The following is a 19,544-nucleotide window of genomic DNA, read 5'->3' as shown; positions in this document are numbered from 1 at the left end:
CCCCGTTTGGTCCCTGGGACCAGCATTAAAGAACTAGTTCACTATTTTACTTGATTTTTAACCTGAAAGTGGTCTACGGGCCAGGAGAAACTGTCATCCGTGGTTCAGTTTTCTTTAATCTGCCATTACAACCAGACCTAACTTCATCCACCGCTAGCTTCAAATCAATGGAACTGATGGGGGGAAAGTAAGCATGTTTAGAACAATAATGTCCACATCATGTTACTTAAACGTGATTTGGCCATAAAAACAACAACCTGATCACATGCCCCTATCACTTCAATAGATTTTTAGCTAACGGTGGCTAAAGTTAGCTGAAGTTTGTAATGGCTGTATAAATAAAACTGAACCACAGATGACAGTTTCTCCTGGACCAAAGACCTCTTTCAGATTGAGGAACCAGCTAACATCAAGTTGTAAAATAGTGAACTACTCCTTTAAGAAACGCTGTCTCAGGCAATAGTGGCCTTGTTGGTAAGAACCCAAACCCACTGGCTGTATAGCTTTAGACTGAGCGGGTGTGTCTGTGTGTGTGTGTACGTAGACTGAGCATGTGTGTGTGTGTGTGTGTGTGTGTACGTAGACTGAGCGGGTGTGTGTGTGTGTGTGTGTGTGTACGTAGACTGAGCGTGTGTGTGTGTGTGTGTGTGTGTGTGTGTGTGTGTGTGTGTGTGTGTGTGTGTGTGTGTGTGTGTGTGTGTGTGTGTGTGTGTGTGTGTGTGTGTGTGTGTGTGTGTGTGTGTCTGTGTACATAGACTGAGCCTCTGTTATAGCTTCTGATCCTGTATGAAACACAGACCTAAAAACATATGAGAAAGGGAAAGTGTGTTGGTTGTGAGAGAGAATATTGTGTTTGCTTGTGCAACATAAAGTGTGTATTCTCCAGCACATAGGATCATAATGCTGGCAAGTGAAATGTAAAAGGTTATTTGGGTGTTTCCAGAAAGCCAGCTACAGCAGTGCTTCCAAAGGAGGAAGTTTGTCAATGATGAATGTTCTCTTCTGAAACAGACTTTATGCATATTTAGCATATGCCACACTGAGACAGCATTGTGGTTTCACCCCTTCTCTGTGTGTGTGTGTGTGTGTTAATGTGTGTGTGTGTGTGTGTGTGTGTGTGTGTGTGTGTGTGTGTGTGTGTGTATACGGTCAGACATCTTCTAAACAACTTGAGAACAAGGTTCTGTTTGCGCAACTGCAGGACTGCATCATATCCTGTCTGTCAGAACTCTGACAAGGACAGTTCAAGTTTGGAGCTACCATCTCTACTAACCGTGCTGTCTGGGGGAATCGAAGTATGTATCAGTTTCCTTTACAGTGTTTGTTTGTTGTTGTTGTTGTCTATAGGGTCGTATATTCATTAATGATGTGTCAAAGTTGATGTGTTTTGGGTTTCTGTTACAGAACTATGCCTTTGTTTAACCTCTCTATCCTGTCCTCTCCCCCTTCCTTCCTTCCTGCCTTCCTTCTTTCCTTTATCTCTCTCTCTCTTTCTCTCTCTTCCTCTCTTTACCTATCCCCCTCTCTCTGTCCCTCCCTCCCTCTTCTCTCTCTCTCTCTCTCTCTCTCTCTCCCTCTCTCTCCCTGTTCATCCCTCTTCTCTCTCTCTCTTCCGGTCCCTCCCTCCCTCCTTCTCTCTCTCTCTCTCTCTCTGTCCCTCCCTCCCTACCTCCCTCTTTTCTCTCTCTCTCTCTCTCTCTCTGTGTCACCTCCCTCTATCTCTCTCCCCCTGAACCCCCCCCCAGACTCCCTGCTATGGAGGCAGTAGGTAAGTATGACTTTACTGCCACTGCTGAGGACGAGCTGAGCTTCAGGAAGGGAGACAACATGAAGGTAAAGAGGACAGCTGTCACGTCCTGACCAGTATAAGGGTCATTTGTTATTGTAGTTTGGTCAGGATGTGGCAGAGGGTATTTTGTTTATGTGGTTCGGGGTGGTGTTTTATGTAGTAGGGTGTTTGATTTATTATTTCCGGGTTTTTGGGGTTATGTTCTAGGTTTGTATTTTCTATGTGGTCTCTAGTCTTTTGTATTTCTATGTCTAGTTTATTGGGGTTGGACTCTCAATTGGAGGCAGGTGTTTTCTAGTTGCCTCTGATTGAGAGTCCTATATATGGGTATGTGTTTGGTTAAGTGTTTGTGGGAGATTGTTTCTTGTTTTGCCTGTGTGAGCCTGACAAGACTGTTTTGTTGTTCGTGAGTTCTTCGTTTAGTTATTTTGGTGTTCTTTTTATTTAAAAATAAATACAAGATGAGCATCCACATTCCTGCTGCGTTTTGGTCCTCTATTCCCGACGACAACCGTTACAACAGCAATCCCCTTCCACACTACTAGTGTACCCTAGCAAGGGCACATATATAAGTAGACAACCCATATGTCGGAAGAAATACTCCATGCAACACTGCCTTGCAAACCCATTGTTAGTTGATAGATGCTGACATGTTGGTCACAGGCCTTTGTTATAGCATACACTAAGCTATGTTGTGAGACGGTCAAATGGCAAACATGGATTAGTAATACGGTATCCACAGCATTTCCTGTTTGCACTCTGTGACTTATGTCAATAGTAGGCTACAGTACTTCTCCATTCTAACCACTTTAAGTGTGTGTGTGTGTGTCCCACTCCTCTGTTCTCTGTAGATCTTGGGCACCAATGATGACTGGTTGATGGCTGAGCGACATGGAAAGAAGGGATTCATACCACGTAACTACATCGACATTCACCTACCCAGGTCATACTTATTACCCAAGACCATCACCTACCCAGGTCATACTTATTACCCAAGACAATCACCTACCCAGGTCATACTTATTACCAAGACCATCACCTACCCAGGTCATACTTATTACCCAAGACAATTACCTACCCAGGTCGTACTTATTACCAAGACCATCACCTACCCAGGTCATACTTATTACCCAAGACAATCACCTACCCAGGTCGTACTTATTACCAAGACCATTACCTACCCAGGTCGTACTTATTACCAAGACAATCACCTACCCAGGTCATACTTATTACCCAAGACAATCACCTACCCAGGTCATACTTATTACCCAAGACAACCACCTACCCAGGTCGTACTTATTACCCAAGACAATCACCTACCCAGGTCGTACTTATTACCAAGACCATCACCTACCCAGGACACACTTATTACCCAAGAAAATCACCTACCCAGGTCATACTTATTACCCAAGACAATCACCTACCCAGGTCGTACTTATTACCCAAGACAATCACCTACCCAGGTCGTACTTATTACCAAGACCATCACCTACCCAGGACATACTTATTACCCAAGACAATCACCTACCCAGGTCATACTTATTACCCAAGACAATCACCTACCCAGGTCATACTTATTACCCAAGACAATCACCTACCCAGGTCGTACTTATTACCCAAGACAATCACCTACCCAGGTCGTACTTATTACCAAGACCATCACCTACCCAGGACATACTTATTACCCAAGACAATCACCTACCCAGGTCATACTTATTACCCAAGACAACCACCTACCCAGGTCGTACTTATTACCCAAGACAATCACCTACCCAGGTCGTACTTATTACCAAGACCATCACCTACCCAGGACATACTTATTACCCAAGACAATCACCTACCCAGGTCGTACTTATTACCAAGACCATCACCTACCCAGGACATACTTATTACCCAAGACAATCACCTATCCAGGTCATACTTATTACCCAAGACAATCACCTACCCAGGTTGTACTTATTACCAAGACCATTACCTACCCAGGTCATACTTATTACCCAAGACAATCACCTACCCAGGTCATACTTATTACCCAAGACAATCACCTACCCAGGTTGTACTTATTACCAAGACCATTACCTACCCAGGTCATACTTATTACCCAAGACAATCAAGCAGTAGTGTGTGTCAGTGTGTGTCGGCTATGTGATGTCTGTGTGTAAGCAGGTGTGAACACAATCCGATGTTATGAAAAATACTAAATACTATTTTGTTTACTGCTCTCCCTTTCCCCCACTCTCTCTCCCTCTCTCTCCTCCTCCCTCCCCCTCTCCCCTCATCTCTAGTTGGTACCAGGAGAGTGCTAGTCGAGGTGAGGCCCAGGAGTCTCTCATGGCCCAGCCTATAGGATCCTTTCTGATCAGGGGCAGCCAGAGCTCCCCAGGAGATTTCTCCATATCCGTTAGGTCAGTGTGTGTGTGTCTTTACATTAAAAAGATAGATTCATGTACACGACAACATCATTGACCACATATTTGCCTCATATTTGCATCATATCACTATACCTCCCTCCCTCCCTCCCTCCCTCCCTCCCTCCCTCCCTCCCTCCCTCCCTCCCTCCCTCCCTCCCTCCCTCCCTCCCTCCCTCCCTCCCTCCCTCCCTACCTACCTACCTACCTACCTCCCTACCTTCCTACCTACCTACCTACCTACCTACCTACCTCTCCTCTCCCAGACACGAGACAGACGTGCAGCACTTCAAGGTGATGGCAGACACCAGAGGGCAGTATTACCTCTGGTCTGAGAAGTTCAGCTCCTTCAACGAGCTGGTGAACTATTATATGAAGAACTCTGTCTCTAAACACAGCCGCATCTGTCTGCTGGACACAGAAACACAGGTACTGGTTATAGGTAGTTATAAAGGGTTTATGAAGGGCTTATACGTAGTTAATAAAGGAGCTGGTGGAGTACTATATGAAGAACTCTGTCTCTAAACACAGCCGCATCTGTCTGCTGGACACAGGAACACAGGCAGGAGTAGAACTATGGAGGATCCCTATTCACTAAATGATGGTGTAGGGTACTTCAAGCTTGATCCGGATAAATAGCTAAAACTGTTCATTATCGGTTTATCGAATCTGAAAGAAAAGTTATAACAGTGCTCTCTCTCTCTCTAATTTGACTTTTCTTCCTAGGAGAGGGGATTCGGCCAGACCAGGACATCAGCCCCATCCTCTCATCCCCAGCTTCACCAGCCCCTGCCCCGCGCACCCCAGCCTCACCTGCCCCTGCCCAGCATACCCCAGCCTCACCAGTCCCGCGCACCCCAGCCTCACCTGCCCCTGCCCAGCATACCCCAGCCTCACCAGCCCCTGCCCAGCATACCCCAGCCTTACCAAACACTGCCCCGCACACCAGACCCTATACCCCCACCACAGGTAGTATACACTCTACAACCAAATCCCTCCTGTGTGTGTGTGTGTGTGTGTCTGTGTGTCTGTGTGTGTGTGTGTGTGTGTGTGTGTGTGTGTGTGTGTGTGTGTGTGTGTGTGTGTGTGTGTGTGTGTGTGTGTGTGTGTGTGTGTGTGTGTGTGCGCGCGCGTGTGTGTGTATGTACCTCCATGCATGTGTGTGTATGTATAGAATGGAGCTGCGTGTCTAATCAACCCGTGTGTGTGTACCTGTGTTCCAGCGTGCGGCCGTGACCACGGGGGGCGGAGGTCTGATGCAGGTGAGAGCTCAGTATGACTTCAGCGCCGAGGAGAAGGACGAGCTGAGCTTTAAGGCCGGTGACATCATCGAGGTGCTAGAGTGTTCCGACATGTCATGGTGGAAAGGAAGACTGAGGGGACAAACGGGAGTGTTCCCTTCCAACTACACCAACCCTGTATGAGAGAGAGAAAATGGTTAGCATTTACAGCTAAATAATTATCTTAATTCATTATAGCAGACGTTCTTCTCCGGAGCAACTTAAAGGAGCAATTAGGGTTAAGTGCCTTGCTCAAGGGAATATTGACAGATTTTTCACTCAGGGATTCGAATCAGTGACCTTTCGGGTTACTGACCCAACAGTCTTAAACGCTAGGCTACCTGCCTCCCTAACAATAACATTTCAGAGAGAGAGAGAGAGAGAGAGCGAGAGAGAGAGAGAGAGAGAGAGAGAGAGAGAGAGAGAGAGAGAGAGAGAGAGAGAGAGAGAGAGAGAGAGAGAGAGGGGACACAACGATTAGCTTTAGCATTAAATATATATATTGTAACTTTCTTTCTGGTTTATTATCAATGTACTTTACCATACCATAGGCTTATGTCAGGATAACACAACTATTTCAAACTTCACTTTGTGTCAGAACACAATTATTACTGTATGATTATCAAATAAATGCATTTTCTGTAAGCCCCTGTATAAAGCCTTGTGTTAATCAACGTTGCAACATAGCTACCATTCATTTTGAGTTTGACTTTTGTGAGAGCAAAATCCTTGGATCAACTAACTGTGGAATAAAACCAATTCCAAGAAGAGTCACAAATATCTGGGTCCAACAATAATCACAGTCTGACAGTCACTTGCATGATAGCCACATAAGCGTTGGGTGCTTCCATAGGGTGATTTCCGTCATATAACAAGGTATTTATTGTTCCGCCCCATGGCAGGTAATGCCGCGTTCAAGACAACTGGGAACTCTGAAAAGAACGTGCTTGGAATGGTCATCCAACTCGGAATTCATGTAGCTCTAGGATGCCCGAGTTTCCGACTTGGAATTCCGATTTGGGTGACCATTCAAAACGATTTTTCACAGACGGAACTCGCTTTTTTCCCCCGAGTTCCCAGTTGTCTTGAACGCACTGATGTCGGAGATTTCCGAGTTCCAAGTTCCCAGTTTTCTGAACGCGGCATTTGAGGTTAGCTGTCAAAGTCAAACGTCACACAGGTAGCCTAGGTAGGTAGGTAGGTAGGTGACCGTGTATCTTCCGGATCCTTTTCAAATCACACGGTAGCGGTTGTGCGACTTTACCCATAGGCTTCAGTCCAGCGGTGACACAGCGGTGTCCAGCCATGGCCGAGTCCCAGCTAACATGCATGGAGGACGGCCACATCAAAGAGAACGTCCCGGAGTCCAAACCGGAGTTTTACTACAGCGAAGAACAACGCGCGGCGGTTGAACAACTGCTCAAAAACGGTGACGGCGCGTTCAAAATGCGACTGAAAGAGGACAAAGTGAAAGACTTTCTCTCGGCTCGTGATATTAAAACCATAAGGAACACTTTCAAAGAATATGACACTGAAGATGAAGAGAAGTCCGGAGAATTAAAGGCGAAACCCGACGATTCCAAAGCGGACTCGGGGCACCATTCGACGTACTGGCCGCAGATGTCGGATACAGAGGTGCCGCCGTTGGATCTCGGTTGGCCCAACGGGGGTTTGTTCAAGGGGGTCACACGCGTGGCAGTTCACACGCACCCGCCAAAAGAGAACGGACCGCACATCAAGGAGGTCATTCGTAGGCTGATCCAAGAAGCTACCAAGGTGAACTGTGGGTATATACTGTTCTGTAATGATGTAATAACATCAGGATGAGCTGAATAATGCAGGACTAATGACTGTGTTGTATTGGTTTATTATTGGGATAGTGATAGCCCTGGCCTATGTATCTCAAATGTGAGTTAGGAATCTAACTCATGAAGCCATTTTTTTCATGGGAAAGTAATCTTTATAGTAATTTATCCGAGAACTTAAAATGCGTCAGGGGGGGTTAGGGGAGAGGCGGTGATTGGATAGAGATAATGAATGGATTTCCCGAATAAAGGACTGATTATTAGAGGCGTGTCTCAGCGGAGTGAGAAATAAAGTGTGTGTGTGTGTGTGTGTGTGTGTGTGTGTGTGTGTGTGTGTGTGTGTGTGTGTGTGTGTGTGTGTGTGTGTGTGTGTGTGTGTGTGTGTGTGTGTGTGTGTGTGTGTGTGTGTGTGTGTCAGCGTCAGCAGGGGCCTATGGAAGTGAGTGTTTAAACTCGTAGAGCAGTGATCATCAACTAGATTCAACCGCGGGACGATATCTTTTGTTGAGAGGATTGTCGAGAGGCCTGAACATAATTACAAATAATTTGTAGACTGCAAATTGATGCAAGAAGCCCAAACAGATATCATTTTTGACTAAAACATAATTATTTCAAACCTTGCTTAAGTTTATATACGACCACGTGTCTCTCTGTTATGCTTGGGAATTCTTGGGAACATATTTCTTAAATTAAAATCACTTGGCGCTGATTTCCTGGTGTTTTTACAGTCATTTACGTCCAACAATGAACCTTTTTTTCTTTTTTTGTTATTATTATGATTTCCAGTAAACTTGGGAGGTCATCCACGGGCCGTGAATCCTGTCGGATGACATATCATTGTTGAATGCCCTCATTGAACGAACAGCTGATTTCCCTATTACACAGGAAACATTCTGTCATGTCAAATAAAGTTAGGCTAGCTTTCATGATTAGGCTATTCAAAGAACACATATACAAAGACACACACGCACACACATTGTCTGTACTTTCCACCATTTTTGGATGCGTACAACCTCACATTAAAACAACACTGGAGAGATAAAGGTATTTGAGTTGCCTTTAGCGACGTTTATTTAAGTCATTTTGGACCCACCCATCTTGACCCAGTCAGTCAACCAGTCAGCCAGTGAGTCATCCAGTCAGAGCCACCCAATCAGCAAGTCAGTCAGTCAGTTAGTCAGGCAGTCAGTCCATGACACATTTCCTCCGTTTATAAAACTAGGTCTTAGAAGAACACAATCACATCGCTGTCTTGGTCCGGTCTGGTTTTGGCCGTCATTGTAAATAAGAATTTGTTCTTAACTGACTTGCCTAGTTAAATAAAGGTTCAATTAAACAGGTAAAAAATGATTGTGTCACTACTGTATATTGTTACAGAAGTATGATGATAGTTGATGATATGTTAAACCTGGGCCTATGTCATATACAGTATGTTACATATATGACAGTGTTAATGTGAGTTCACAGGGCGGCAGGTAGCCTACAATGTCATGTAAATGTGCATACACTGTCTATCTATACCTACAGGGGATTCCCCCTGGGTAGTTCACCACTCTGGGCTGAAGTTTCCTCTAGGTACAGATCTAGGATCAGCTTCCCCTCCCCCGATCCCAACCTTAACCATTAGTGGGAGACATTTAAAACTGACCCAAGATCAGCACCTAGGGGCAACTTCACCCTACTTGTAGTTAACCTACCTGTCAAGTGAGTGAATGAGAAAATATGAAAGTCATTTGTCAGGTGTGGGTGTATGCCAAACATGGAACACCGCAGACTGATGCTGTGAACCAGTTTGTTTCATGTTATGGGAAATGGAGAGAATGTGGTTGCAAGTACACACCACCCACACATCAAATCAAATATACTGCTCAAAAAAATAAAGGGAACACTTAAACAACACATCCTAGATCTGAATGAAATAAATAATCTTATTAAATACTTTTTTCTTTACATAGTTGAATGTGCTGACAACAAAATCACACAAAAATAATCAATGCAAATCCAATTTATCAACCCATGGAGGTCTGGATTTGGAGTCACACTCAAAATTAAAGTGGAAAACCACACTACAGGCTGATCCAACTTTGATGTAATGTCCTTAAAACAAGTCAAAATGAGGCTCAGTAGTGTGTGTGGCCTCCACGTGCCTGTATGACCTCCCTACAACGCCTGGGCATGCTCCTGATGAGGTGGCGGATGGTCTCCTGAGGGATCTCCTCCCAGACCTGGACTAAAGCATCCGCCAACTCCTGGACAGTCTGTGGTGCAACGTGGCGTTGGTGGATGGAGCGAGACATGATGTCCCAGATGTGCTCAATTGGATTCAGGTCTGGGGAACGGGCGGGCCAGTCCATAGCATCAATGCCATCCTCTTGCAGGAACTGCTGAAACACTCCAGCCACACGAGGTCTAGCATTGTCTTGCATTAGGAGGAACCCAGGGCCAACCACACCAGCATATGGTCTCACAAGGGGTCTGAAGATCTCATCTCGGTACCTAATGGCAGTCAGGCTACCTCTGGCGAGCACATGGAGGGCTGTGCGGCCCCCCAAAGAAATGCCACCCCACACCATGACTGACCCACCGCCAAACCGGTCATGCTGGAGGATGTTGCAGGCAGCAGAACGTTCTCCACGGCGTCTTCAGACTCTGTCACGTCTGTCACGTGCTCAGTGTGAACCTGCTTTCATCTGTGAAGAGCACAGGGCGCCAGTGGCGGATTTTCCAATCTTGGTGTTCTCTGGCAAATGCCAAACATCCTGCACGGTGTTGGGCTGTAAGCACAACCCCCACCTGTGGACATCGGGCCCTCATACCACCCTCATGGAGTCTGTTTCTGACCGTTTGAGCAGACACATGCACATTTGTGGCCTGCTGGAGGTCATTTTGCAGGGCTCTGGCAGTGCTTCTCCTGCTCCTCCTTGCACAAAGGCGGAGGTAGCGGTCCTGCTGCTGGGTTGTTGCCCTCCTACGGCCTCCTCCACGTCTCCTGATGTACTGGCCTGTCTCCTGGTAGCGCCTCCATGCTCTGGACACTACGCTGACAGACACAGCAAACCTTCTTGCCACAGCTCGCATTGATGTGCCATCCTGGATGAGCTGCACTACCTGAGCCACTTGTGTGGGTTGTAGACTCCGTCTCATGCTACCACTAGAGTGAAAGCACCGGCAGCATTCAAAAGTGACCAAAACATCAGCCAGGAAGCATAGGAACTGAGAAGTGGTCTGTGGTTACCACCTGCAGAACCACTCCTTTATTGGGGGTGTCTTGCTAATTGCCTATAATTTCCACCTGTTGTCTATTCCATTTGCACGACAGCATGTGAAATGTATTGTCAATCAGTGTTGCTTCTTAAGTGGACAGTTTGATTTCACAAAAGTGTGATTGACTTGGAGTTACATTGTGTTGTTTAAGTGTTCCCTTTATTTTTTTGAGCAGTGTAGTTTGTCACATGCGCCGAGTACAGCCGGTGTAGACCTTACTGTGAAATGCTTACTGACAAGCCCTTAACCAACAATGCAGTTAGAGAAATAGAGTTAAGAAAATAAAAAAGTTTAAAAAATAAATAAAATAAAGAACACAAGAAAATGACATAACAATAACAAGGGGTCAATGTAAATAGTCTGGGTGGCCATTTGATTAATTGTTCAGCAGTCTTATGTCTTGGGGTAGAAGCTGTTAAGGAGCCTTTTGGTCCTATACTTGGCGCTCCCGTACCGCTTCCTGTGCGGTAGCAGAGAGAACAGTCTATGACTTGGGTGATTGGAGCCTTTGCCAATTTTTTGGTCTGGTATGGAGGTCCTGGATGTCAGGAAGCTTTGCCCCAGTGATATACTTGGCCGTACTCACTATCCTTTGTAGTGCCTTACGGTCAGATGCCGAGCAGTTGCCATACCATGCAGTGATGCAACCGGCCAGGATGCTCTCGATGGTGCAGCTGTAGAACCTTTTGAGGATCTGGGGACCCATGCCAAATCTTTTCAGTCTCCTGAGGGGGAAAAGGTTTTGTCGTGCCCTCTTCACGACTGTCTTGGTGTGTTTGGACCATGATCGTTCGCTGGTGATGTGGACACCAAGGAACTTGAAACTCTCGACCCGCTCCACTACAGCCCCGTCAATGTTAATGGGGGCCTGTTCAGGCCTCCTTTTCCACAAACTCACAGTCTTGTACAGCTAACCTTGTGGGGACACACAATTCAGTCCCATTCAAAATCATATTTTCCCCCTCTCCCCTAAACCTAACCCTAACCCATACTCTTACCCTAACCGAAAACCTGACCTTAACCTAACCCTAGCTCCTAACCCTAACCCTTAACCTAATTCTAACCCTAACACTAATTCTAACCTTAACCCCAAACCCCCTAGAAATAGCATTTGACCTCATGGGGACTAACAAAATGTCCCCAGTTGGTCACATTTTTGTTTGTTTACTATTCTTGTGGGGACTTCTGGTCCCCACATGTATAGTTAAACAGGTCCACACACACACAGTAGTGATACAGGGACCTACATAATCAGGTGTGGTGTGTTTAGCTTAGCATACTGTGGTTGTCTTCATCTACATACAGTAGAATAGATTACTGTGTAATCCACATCACAACATTTACATGGATGGCATTAACAATGACTGGATTTTTTTTGCGGCTACTGTTAGATGGAAGACATTGTGGTGTAGGTTTTAACTTGAATTATTTCATACTGTAACTTGTTGTTTCTCTTTGCCCGTACTCATAAAGTGTATGGGTTAGAGTAGGAGTGCTGATCTAGGATCAGGTCTCCCCGGTCCATGTAGTCTTATTCATTATGATCTAAAAGGCCAAACTGATCAGCAGTCCTACTGTACGAGGCTTTGTGAACACAACACAGACCCTGTTGTTACAACAGAGAACCCTTCACTCAGCATGTTTCCTCTGGAGAATGTGATGTCAGCATACAGCCTTTTCCTTGTCTGAATGAGAACATTCATGTGAAACGTTTTCCTCCTCCACCCTTTCCCATTACTGAGGTCATCTCAAGAATACAGCTTTTGTAGGCATGCTAGTTAAGCCTTGTTCACATTGGCATTTTGAAGTGACTCAAATCCTATTTTTTTGCATATCCGATTCAAATCTGTTATTTTTCATGCGGTCTGAACAGCCAAAGGCCACATGGAATCGGATATTTCAAGCCACGTTTCAAACCACCTTGGTAGGCCATTTTAAAAAGGACTTGCTTCGAAAGTTGGATCATCGTGTACTTTGAGGGTTAAAAAATGAATAAAAAAGTGTTCAAACACTATGATAGAACATTCAAAGCAACAGGGAAACATCCATGGCAGGCATTATTGTCACCTGGGCCTGCTACATAACTTCGGATTAATAGGAAGCATGAGAGCCACCACCAATCAACCTACACCACTGTGCATACACCAGTCATTACTATGACAACTAGCATAGCCATGTCAGGAAATGACTGCTGTCTGAACACACACAAATCTGATCTGGTGACTTGTAACTTGCTGTTTGGACAGTCAGTATTCCAAAACTGATTTAAAAAAACAAAACTGATTTGAGCATTAAGGCCTGCAGTGTGAACACGGCTTTAGCTTCACATTCTGTCGCTGTAAGTGAATGTATCTTTCTTATCTTACTCCCAATAGAGTTTATTATGCCCATATTGTTTTGTGTACAAGGAATTCCTTTATCTCAAGCACTATAAAAAGGTCCACTCCTTCTTGTGATGCAGACTGAAAAGGCAGTGTTATGTTGTGGACACATTCAAGTCAATGTATCGGTCTCATCCTACTCCAGAGAGTTCTGGGTCCATGGAAATTCCTACTTTTTAAATAATTCCCCATATCAAACAGAAAGTAAAAGCTAAGCAGAACAGAACCAGTTCTGGGGAAAGATAATAGCTGAGATTCCACTTTCTAGTTCCTTCCTCAGGTGTTTTATGTTGTGTTACACCGCTCCCCACATACCTGTCTCTGTCTCTGCTTTGTCTCTGCCTGCTTTGTCTCTGCCAGCCTGGCAGCTTCGGGGAAACTAGGAGACGTGTTGGGGCAGCTACAGGGATTTTTCTTCCATTGAAATACGTAGGCAGGCTGACTAAGTGTTTTTTCAGGCCCCTATGTCCAAACCATGTAAAAATAAAAAAAACAAATAGGGGATGAACATATATATATACTGCTCAAAATAATAAAGGGAACACTTAAACAACACATCCTAGATCTGAATGAAAGAAATAATCTTATTAAATACTTTTTTCTTTACATAGTTGAATGTGCTGACAACAAAATCGCACAAAAATAATCAATGGAAATCCAATTTATCAACCCATGGAGGTCTGGACTCAAAATTAAAGTGGAAAACCACACTACAGGCTGATCCAACTTTGATGTAATGTCCTTAAAACAAGTAAAAATGAGGCTCAGTAGTGTGTGTGGCCTCCACGTGCCTGTATGACCTCCCTACAATGCCTGGGCATGCTCCTGATGAGGTGGCGGATGGTCTCCTGAGGGATCTCCTCCCAGACCTGGACTAAAGCATCCGCCAACTCCTGGACAGTCTGTGGTGCAACGTGGCGTTGGTGGATGGAGCGAGACATGATGTACCAGATGTGCTCAACTGGATTCAGGTCTGGGGAACCGGCGGGCCAGTCCATAGCATCAATGCCTTCCTCTTGCAGGAACTGCTGGCACACTCCAGCCACATGAGGTCTAGCATTGTCTTGCATTAGGAGGAACCCAGGGCCAACCGCACCAGCATATGGTCTCACAAGGGGTCTGAGGATCTCATCTCGGTACCTAATGGCAGTCAGGCTACCTCTGGCGAGCACATGGAGGGCTGTGCGGCCCCCCAAAGAAATGCCACCCCACACCATGACTGACCCACCGCCAAACCGGTCATGCTGGAGGATGTTGCAGGCAGCAGAACGTTCTCCACGGCGTCTCCAGACTCTGTCACGTCTGTCACGTGCTCAGTGTGAACCTGCTTTCATTTGTGAAGAGCACAGGGCGCCAGTGGCGGATTTGCCAATCTTGGTGTTCTCTGGCAAATGCCAAACGTCCTGCACGGTGTTGGGCTGTAAGCGCAACCCCCACCTGTGGACGTCGGGCCCTCATACCACCCTCATGGAGTCTGTTTCTGACCGTTTGAGCAGACACATGCACATTTGTGGCCTGCTGGAGGTCATTTTGCAGGGCTCTGGCAGTGCTTCTCCTGCTCCTCCTTGCACAAAGGCAGAGGTAGCGGTCCTGCTGCTGGGTTGTTGCCCTCCTACGGCCTCCTCCACGTCTCCTGATGTACTGGCCTGTCTCCTGGTAGCGCCTCCATGCTCTGGACACTACGCTGACAGACACAGCAAACCTTCTTGCCACAGCTCGCATTGATGTGCCATCCTGGATGAGCTGCACTACCTGAGCCACTTGTGTGGGTTGTAGACTCCGTCTCATGCTACCACTAGAGTGAAAGCACCGGCAGCATTCAAAAGTGACCAAAACATCAGCCAGGAAGCATAGGAACTGAGAAGTGGTCTGTGTTCCCCACCTGCAGAACCACTCCTTTATTGGGGGTGTCTTGCTAATTGCCTATAATTTCCACCTGTTGTCTATTCCATTTGCACAACAGCATGTGAAATTTATTGTCAATCAGTGTTGCTTCCTAAGTGGACAGTTTGATTTCACAGAAGTGTGATTGACTTGGAGTTACATTGTGTTGTTTAAGTGTTCCCTTTATTTTTTTGAGCAGTGTATATATATATATCCAAAAAAGATGTATAATTTCTAGGGATGAAAAAACACTTTCAGTGAAAATGTAAACCCCTTAAACCAGATATAAAGTATCTGATAAAGTATCTAAAGATAATGGACATATATATTTTTTTATAGTATAATCTCTGAGAACTAACAATCACCAATATTAAAGCTCAGGGAGAAAGTTAAAAGTTCCCAAAACAATGAATTTAGCAGTATTTATTTAGTTATGATGTTGGAGAAAAAGAACACATCCTTAGCCATGGCAAAATGCCTAGAACAGCAGGAAACTAGATTTAAAACTGCAACATTGTCTCTCAGCTCAGTTGTAAAATGTGCAGAATTTCAGGAATCAGTTTAAAAATATGAAAAATGTCTCTACACCGCCAAGATGTCACTGTTTATAAGCCTTTATAACACCCCGGGTTTAGTGTAAGCCTATGGGTTTAGTGTAAGCCATCGGGTTTAGTGTAAGCCTACGGGTTTTCTGTAAGCCTACGGGTTTAGTGTAAGCCTACGGGTTTTCTGTAAGCCTACGGGTTTAGTGTAAGCCTACGGGTTTTCTGTAGGCCCAGCTTGTGCTTTCAGCCCAACAGTCAGTGATTGTTCTATGGTCTTTCGTCACGGAGGTTTTTCATTGTTTTATTGACTTTCAAGTGATATGATTCACTACTATTGTTCTTAATCCCTCTTTATTTCCATGTATTGCTCTAGCTATATTTCAAATACATTGTGTAAATTCTATGTTTTTTTTAATTTAGTTGTTCACCATTATATATAGTTTGATTTGAATGTATTTGCTGTGTTTCTCCCTCCAGGTGTTTAAATAAAGTTTGATTGTATTTGATTACCCCTGCCTCCATGTGTGTTTAAATAAAGTTTGATTGTATTACATTTTTAAATAAAGTTTGATTGTCTTTGTATCTTTCAGGTGTTAGCTATAGTCATGGACCTGCTGACAGACATCCAGATACTGCAGGACCTGCTGGACGCAGCGTCGCGGCGCTCCGTGGCCGTCTACATCCTATTGGATGTCAGCGGGGTTCCACACTTCCTGGATATGTGCTGCAGGCTGCAGGTCGGAGCTCAGCACCTGCGGGTAAGAGACGGTCCCTCATACTGAAGCAGAGGAGCATTGAAGGCTTTGGGCTACTCACTTATGTGTTGTACAAGGGCCCTGTGTCATGTGTGATCATGTGACATGCCTGGGGGACCAGTAAGGAAAAACTGTAAGTCGCTTTGGATAAGAGCGTCTGCTAAATAAATGAAATGTCAAATGATTTTTGGCATCTTAAATTCAACAGATTTCTATGTTTATATGCACAGATGGTAGTTTGGATATGGGAGGTTTAACACCGATGACTTGATGGCATTCTGTGTGTATGCAGAATCTTGCTCGTCTGCGTGCATTTTGTTTATGACTGTGTCAAGTTACCATAACCCTAACCCTTTTATATAACTGTGTGTGTTGTATCTTTCAGAACATCAGGACTCGTACAGTTCAGGGTACAGGGTTGGGTCTGTCCTTCGGTAGACTCCTTGGTTCTTTGTGTAGTAAATACATGCTGGTGGATGGGGACAAAGTCATGTTCGGCTCCTACAGGTGAGAGAAAGTAGCTCACTCAATCTCTCTCTCTCTCTCTCTCTCTCTCTCTCTCTCTCTCTCTCTCTCTCTCTGTCGTTGTCTCGTGTGTGTTACTGTGTTTATTTCCAAGACATAACATATATCTGTTCTTTCTCTCCTAGCTTCTCTTGCTGTGTGTGTTTCACTGTGTTTTTATTGAAGACCTAAACATCGTTCCTGTGATCTTCTTCTCCTCTAGCTTCTCATGGAGTTCGTCTCGGATGGACCGCAACATGATCACGGTCATGACTGGCCAGGTGGTCGACTTCTTCGACCGCGACTTCTGCGAGCTCTACGCCGTCTCCGAAAAACTGGACCTCTACAAGGAGTTCAACCTCAGCCCACCTCCCAAAATGGCCGCCGCCGCGCGGCTCAAAGTGGAGCCCGTAAAACCCCAGATACGGGCCGCCACATCCAGATTCCAGGTTAGTCTAGGCCACTCGCGTAGAGGTGATCTCCAGGTGCCTGCACATAAATACTACAACCCCAAATACTCTTTGGTGTACGGGAATAGTGTTCCTGGACTGATGGGGTCCTTGCAGGATCTACCAGGCATAGAAAAGACGGCTATAACTGCGGGTCCTGAGGGACTAATGCAGGTGAACAGCGAGTGGTTGGATCAACTCACCCCGCTACCACCCGACGACGGGAAGGTAGGGGTGAAAAAAAACAACAGCATTTTGGAGAAGAAATCCCGCTCTTCTTTTAAGAAATTCTTCAAGGGGAAATCGACAGCCAATCAGAGCGTGGTCACCGGGGGTGATAGCCCGGCAACCAGTCCAATCTCCTCCCCCACATCGTTGGGAACCAATAGTATGGAGGAGATGAATAACCTTGAAGTTATGGTGAAACAACCAATGAAGAGCAAGAAGTCTAAAATGAGCCTGAAGAGTGCTTCTCAACAGACTGTCAACACACAAGACAATGACAGTAAGTTGTTTTTCTTGTCTCATTATTTTAGCTCAGTTTGATTCTCTCTCCCTCCTTCTCCCTCTCTCGTCGTTATGTCAATACCTGTATTTCTCTGTTTATCTCTCTCTCTCAAGTCATTTAACCATTGCACTTTTCTTTCTTTCTTCCTTTCTTTCTTGCAGGCGTGAAGAGCCGTAGGCCATCAACAAAGAACAAATGTAGTCCATCCTGATTCAAAACCTGAGTCAATCCGGAATCAAACCACCCCACTCAACTGGTTCTCTGTGGGCTTCCATAATACCTTTGGGATCTGGTGCAATAATTATTATAATGTGTCAATTCTACTTGCTCTGTACAGAGATATTCTATGGACAAACAGAGCCTTCCTGTGCCTTAAAGCTGAGATCCGCGATAGGTGGAACAGCGCCACTGGCCGACCCCAGGCACATTAGTTGTTGTTTTTCTTTTGAGGAAAAGAGCATCCATTTTTGAAGTAACGTCTTTGTTGTGGTAATATTGTAAGTGGACGTGGCGGTTTCATCACTATGGATTCCAGGTTGAAGAAGCGCTGTCACTGAGCACCAAGTCTGTGATGCTTATTATACCATGTAAAGATCAATGTCATGTTGCCTTGTGAAGTCTTGTATGTCATTAATGGGACTTTTAGGTGTGTGTTTCATGCTGTGACCAACGTATGTCAATGATAAGTGGATGGTGGAATGGATTTGAATGGATATTTGAGTGTGTTTATTCAGTATATATAAAAAAATAAAAAAAATCGGAGTTTTCTAGTCGTGTAACATTTGTGGCCTGATTCACCAGTGGTAGTTATGTGTGATGATGTTTAAGGTTTCTGTGGTCATGCCTTTGTCTTCAGTGAAGGCACTGTAGACAGTGATGATTCTGGTCTGCCATCTAGTGGCTGTAGACCTGACTGAGCAGAATAGATTCAATAGCTGTAACACGTGTTCTGATGCTCTGACGTGTGTGTGGTTGGTGGACTATTTTAGCACTGTGTTGCTGATGTGACCAAGCATTGTCACCTCCCCATCTCTCTCTGTCCTCCACCCTCTCCCCCTCTCTCTGGGTGTTTGCACAGTTATAAGCCTCTCTCTCTCTCTCTCTCTCTCTCTCTCTCTCTCTCTCTCAAACACACTCCCATCCCATCACTCCCTCCTCTCTGGGTGTTTGCTACAGCTCTAACCACAGAGAGGAACCACAGGCGTGAGGGGAACTGATGCAAGGGAGGACCGATGTGTGTGTGGCGCAACACTGAAACAGGAAGTACAGAGGCACACAGGAAGGCGATGAGAGGTGTTGATGACTAAAGACCACTGTTCGCTCAACACTGGCCCAATTCACCATAAACACTGATCTGGGATCAGTTTGGCATTTCCCAGCCACTAATGGTTAAGGTTAGGATTGGGGGAGGGGAAGCTGATCCTAGATCTGCACCGTGGAGAAACTTCACCCCGGAGCTTTAGAAACACCACTGAGGCTTTAAACACCTGTAGGAATGTTTTTCCATAGCAGTTATTAGCCTATGACTCATTAATGTAGACCTGTAATAATCAGAAGATAATAGCTTGCTATACCCAGGCTATGCTATTGCTACAGACTCAGTTTGTGTTAAGTTTTCTCAATACAAGACAAAACCATAATGGTATGAGACAATAGGTTTTGTCCATTAGAAACAGATAAGGTTTGGGTTGTACCACTGTTAGTTTTGTCAGATGAGGAGATGAGAGATGGTCCTTTTGTCTAGTGTGTTGTTCCCAACACCACCAGCAGGTGTCACTTCTCTATAGAGATCAGTGTTGGACGCACACACACACACACACACAAACACAAACACACGCACAGTCTTGTACAGCTAACCTTGTGGGGACACACAATTCAGTCCCATTCAAAATCCTATTTTCCCTAACTCCTAACCCGTACTCTTACTCTAACCTTAACCCTAACCTTAACCCAAAAACCTAACCTTAACCCT

At 45.2% G+C, this 19,544-nt stretch overlaps 2 protein-coding genes across 2 annotated transcripts; both read left to right on the top strand.

Annotated features, from left to right (window-relative positions):
- Positions 1 to 1,099: 1,099 nt before the first annotated feature.
- Positions 1,100 to 6,122, top strand: LOC106592503 (GRB2-related adapter protein). Its single transcript, XM_045690997.1, has 7 exons — positions 1,100 to 1,295; positions 1,746 to 1,833; positions 2,641 to 2,732; positions 4,075 to 4,194; positions 4,464 to 4,626; positions 4,924 to 5,166; positions 5,421 to 6,122. The coding sequence occupies exons 2-7, from the start codon at positions 1,756 to 1,758 to the stop codon at positions 5,619 to 5,621; spliced, it is 897 nt and encodes a 298-aa protein (XP_045546953.1). The 5' UTR covers positions 1,100 to 1,295; positions 1,746 to 1,755; the 3' UTR covers positions 5,622 to 6,122.
- Positions 6,123 to 6,571: 449 nt separating this feature from the next.
- LOC106564443 (protein FAM83F) lies at positions 6,572 to 18,338 on the top strand. Its single transcript, XM_045690996.1, has 5 exons — positions 6,572 to 7,253; positions 15,947 to 16,114; positions 16,497 to 16,618; positions 16,839 to 17,569; positions 17,734 to 18,338. Exons 1-5 carry the CDS (start codon positions 6,783 to 6,785, stop codon positions 17,781 to 17,783), a joined length of 1,542 nt encoding a protein of 513 aa, XP_045546952.1. The 5' UTR covers positions 6,572 to 6,782; the 3' UTR covers positions 17,784 to 18,338.
- The last annotated feature ends 1,206 nt before the right edge of the window (positions 18,339 to 19,544 follow it).

This window comes from Salmo salar, chromosome ssa12 (genome assembly GCF_905237065.1).
Source record: "Salmo salar chromosome ssa12, Ssal_v3.1, whole genome shotgun sequence".
NCBI classification, from domain to species: domain Eukaryota; kingdom Metazoa; phylum Chordata; class Actinopteri; order Salmoniformes; family Salmonidae; genus Salmo; species Salmo salar.
The sequence above is the reverse complement of the archived record's forward strand: the minus strand, read 5'-3'. Positions and strand labels throughout refer to the sequence as shown.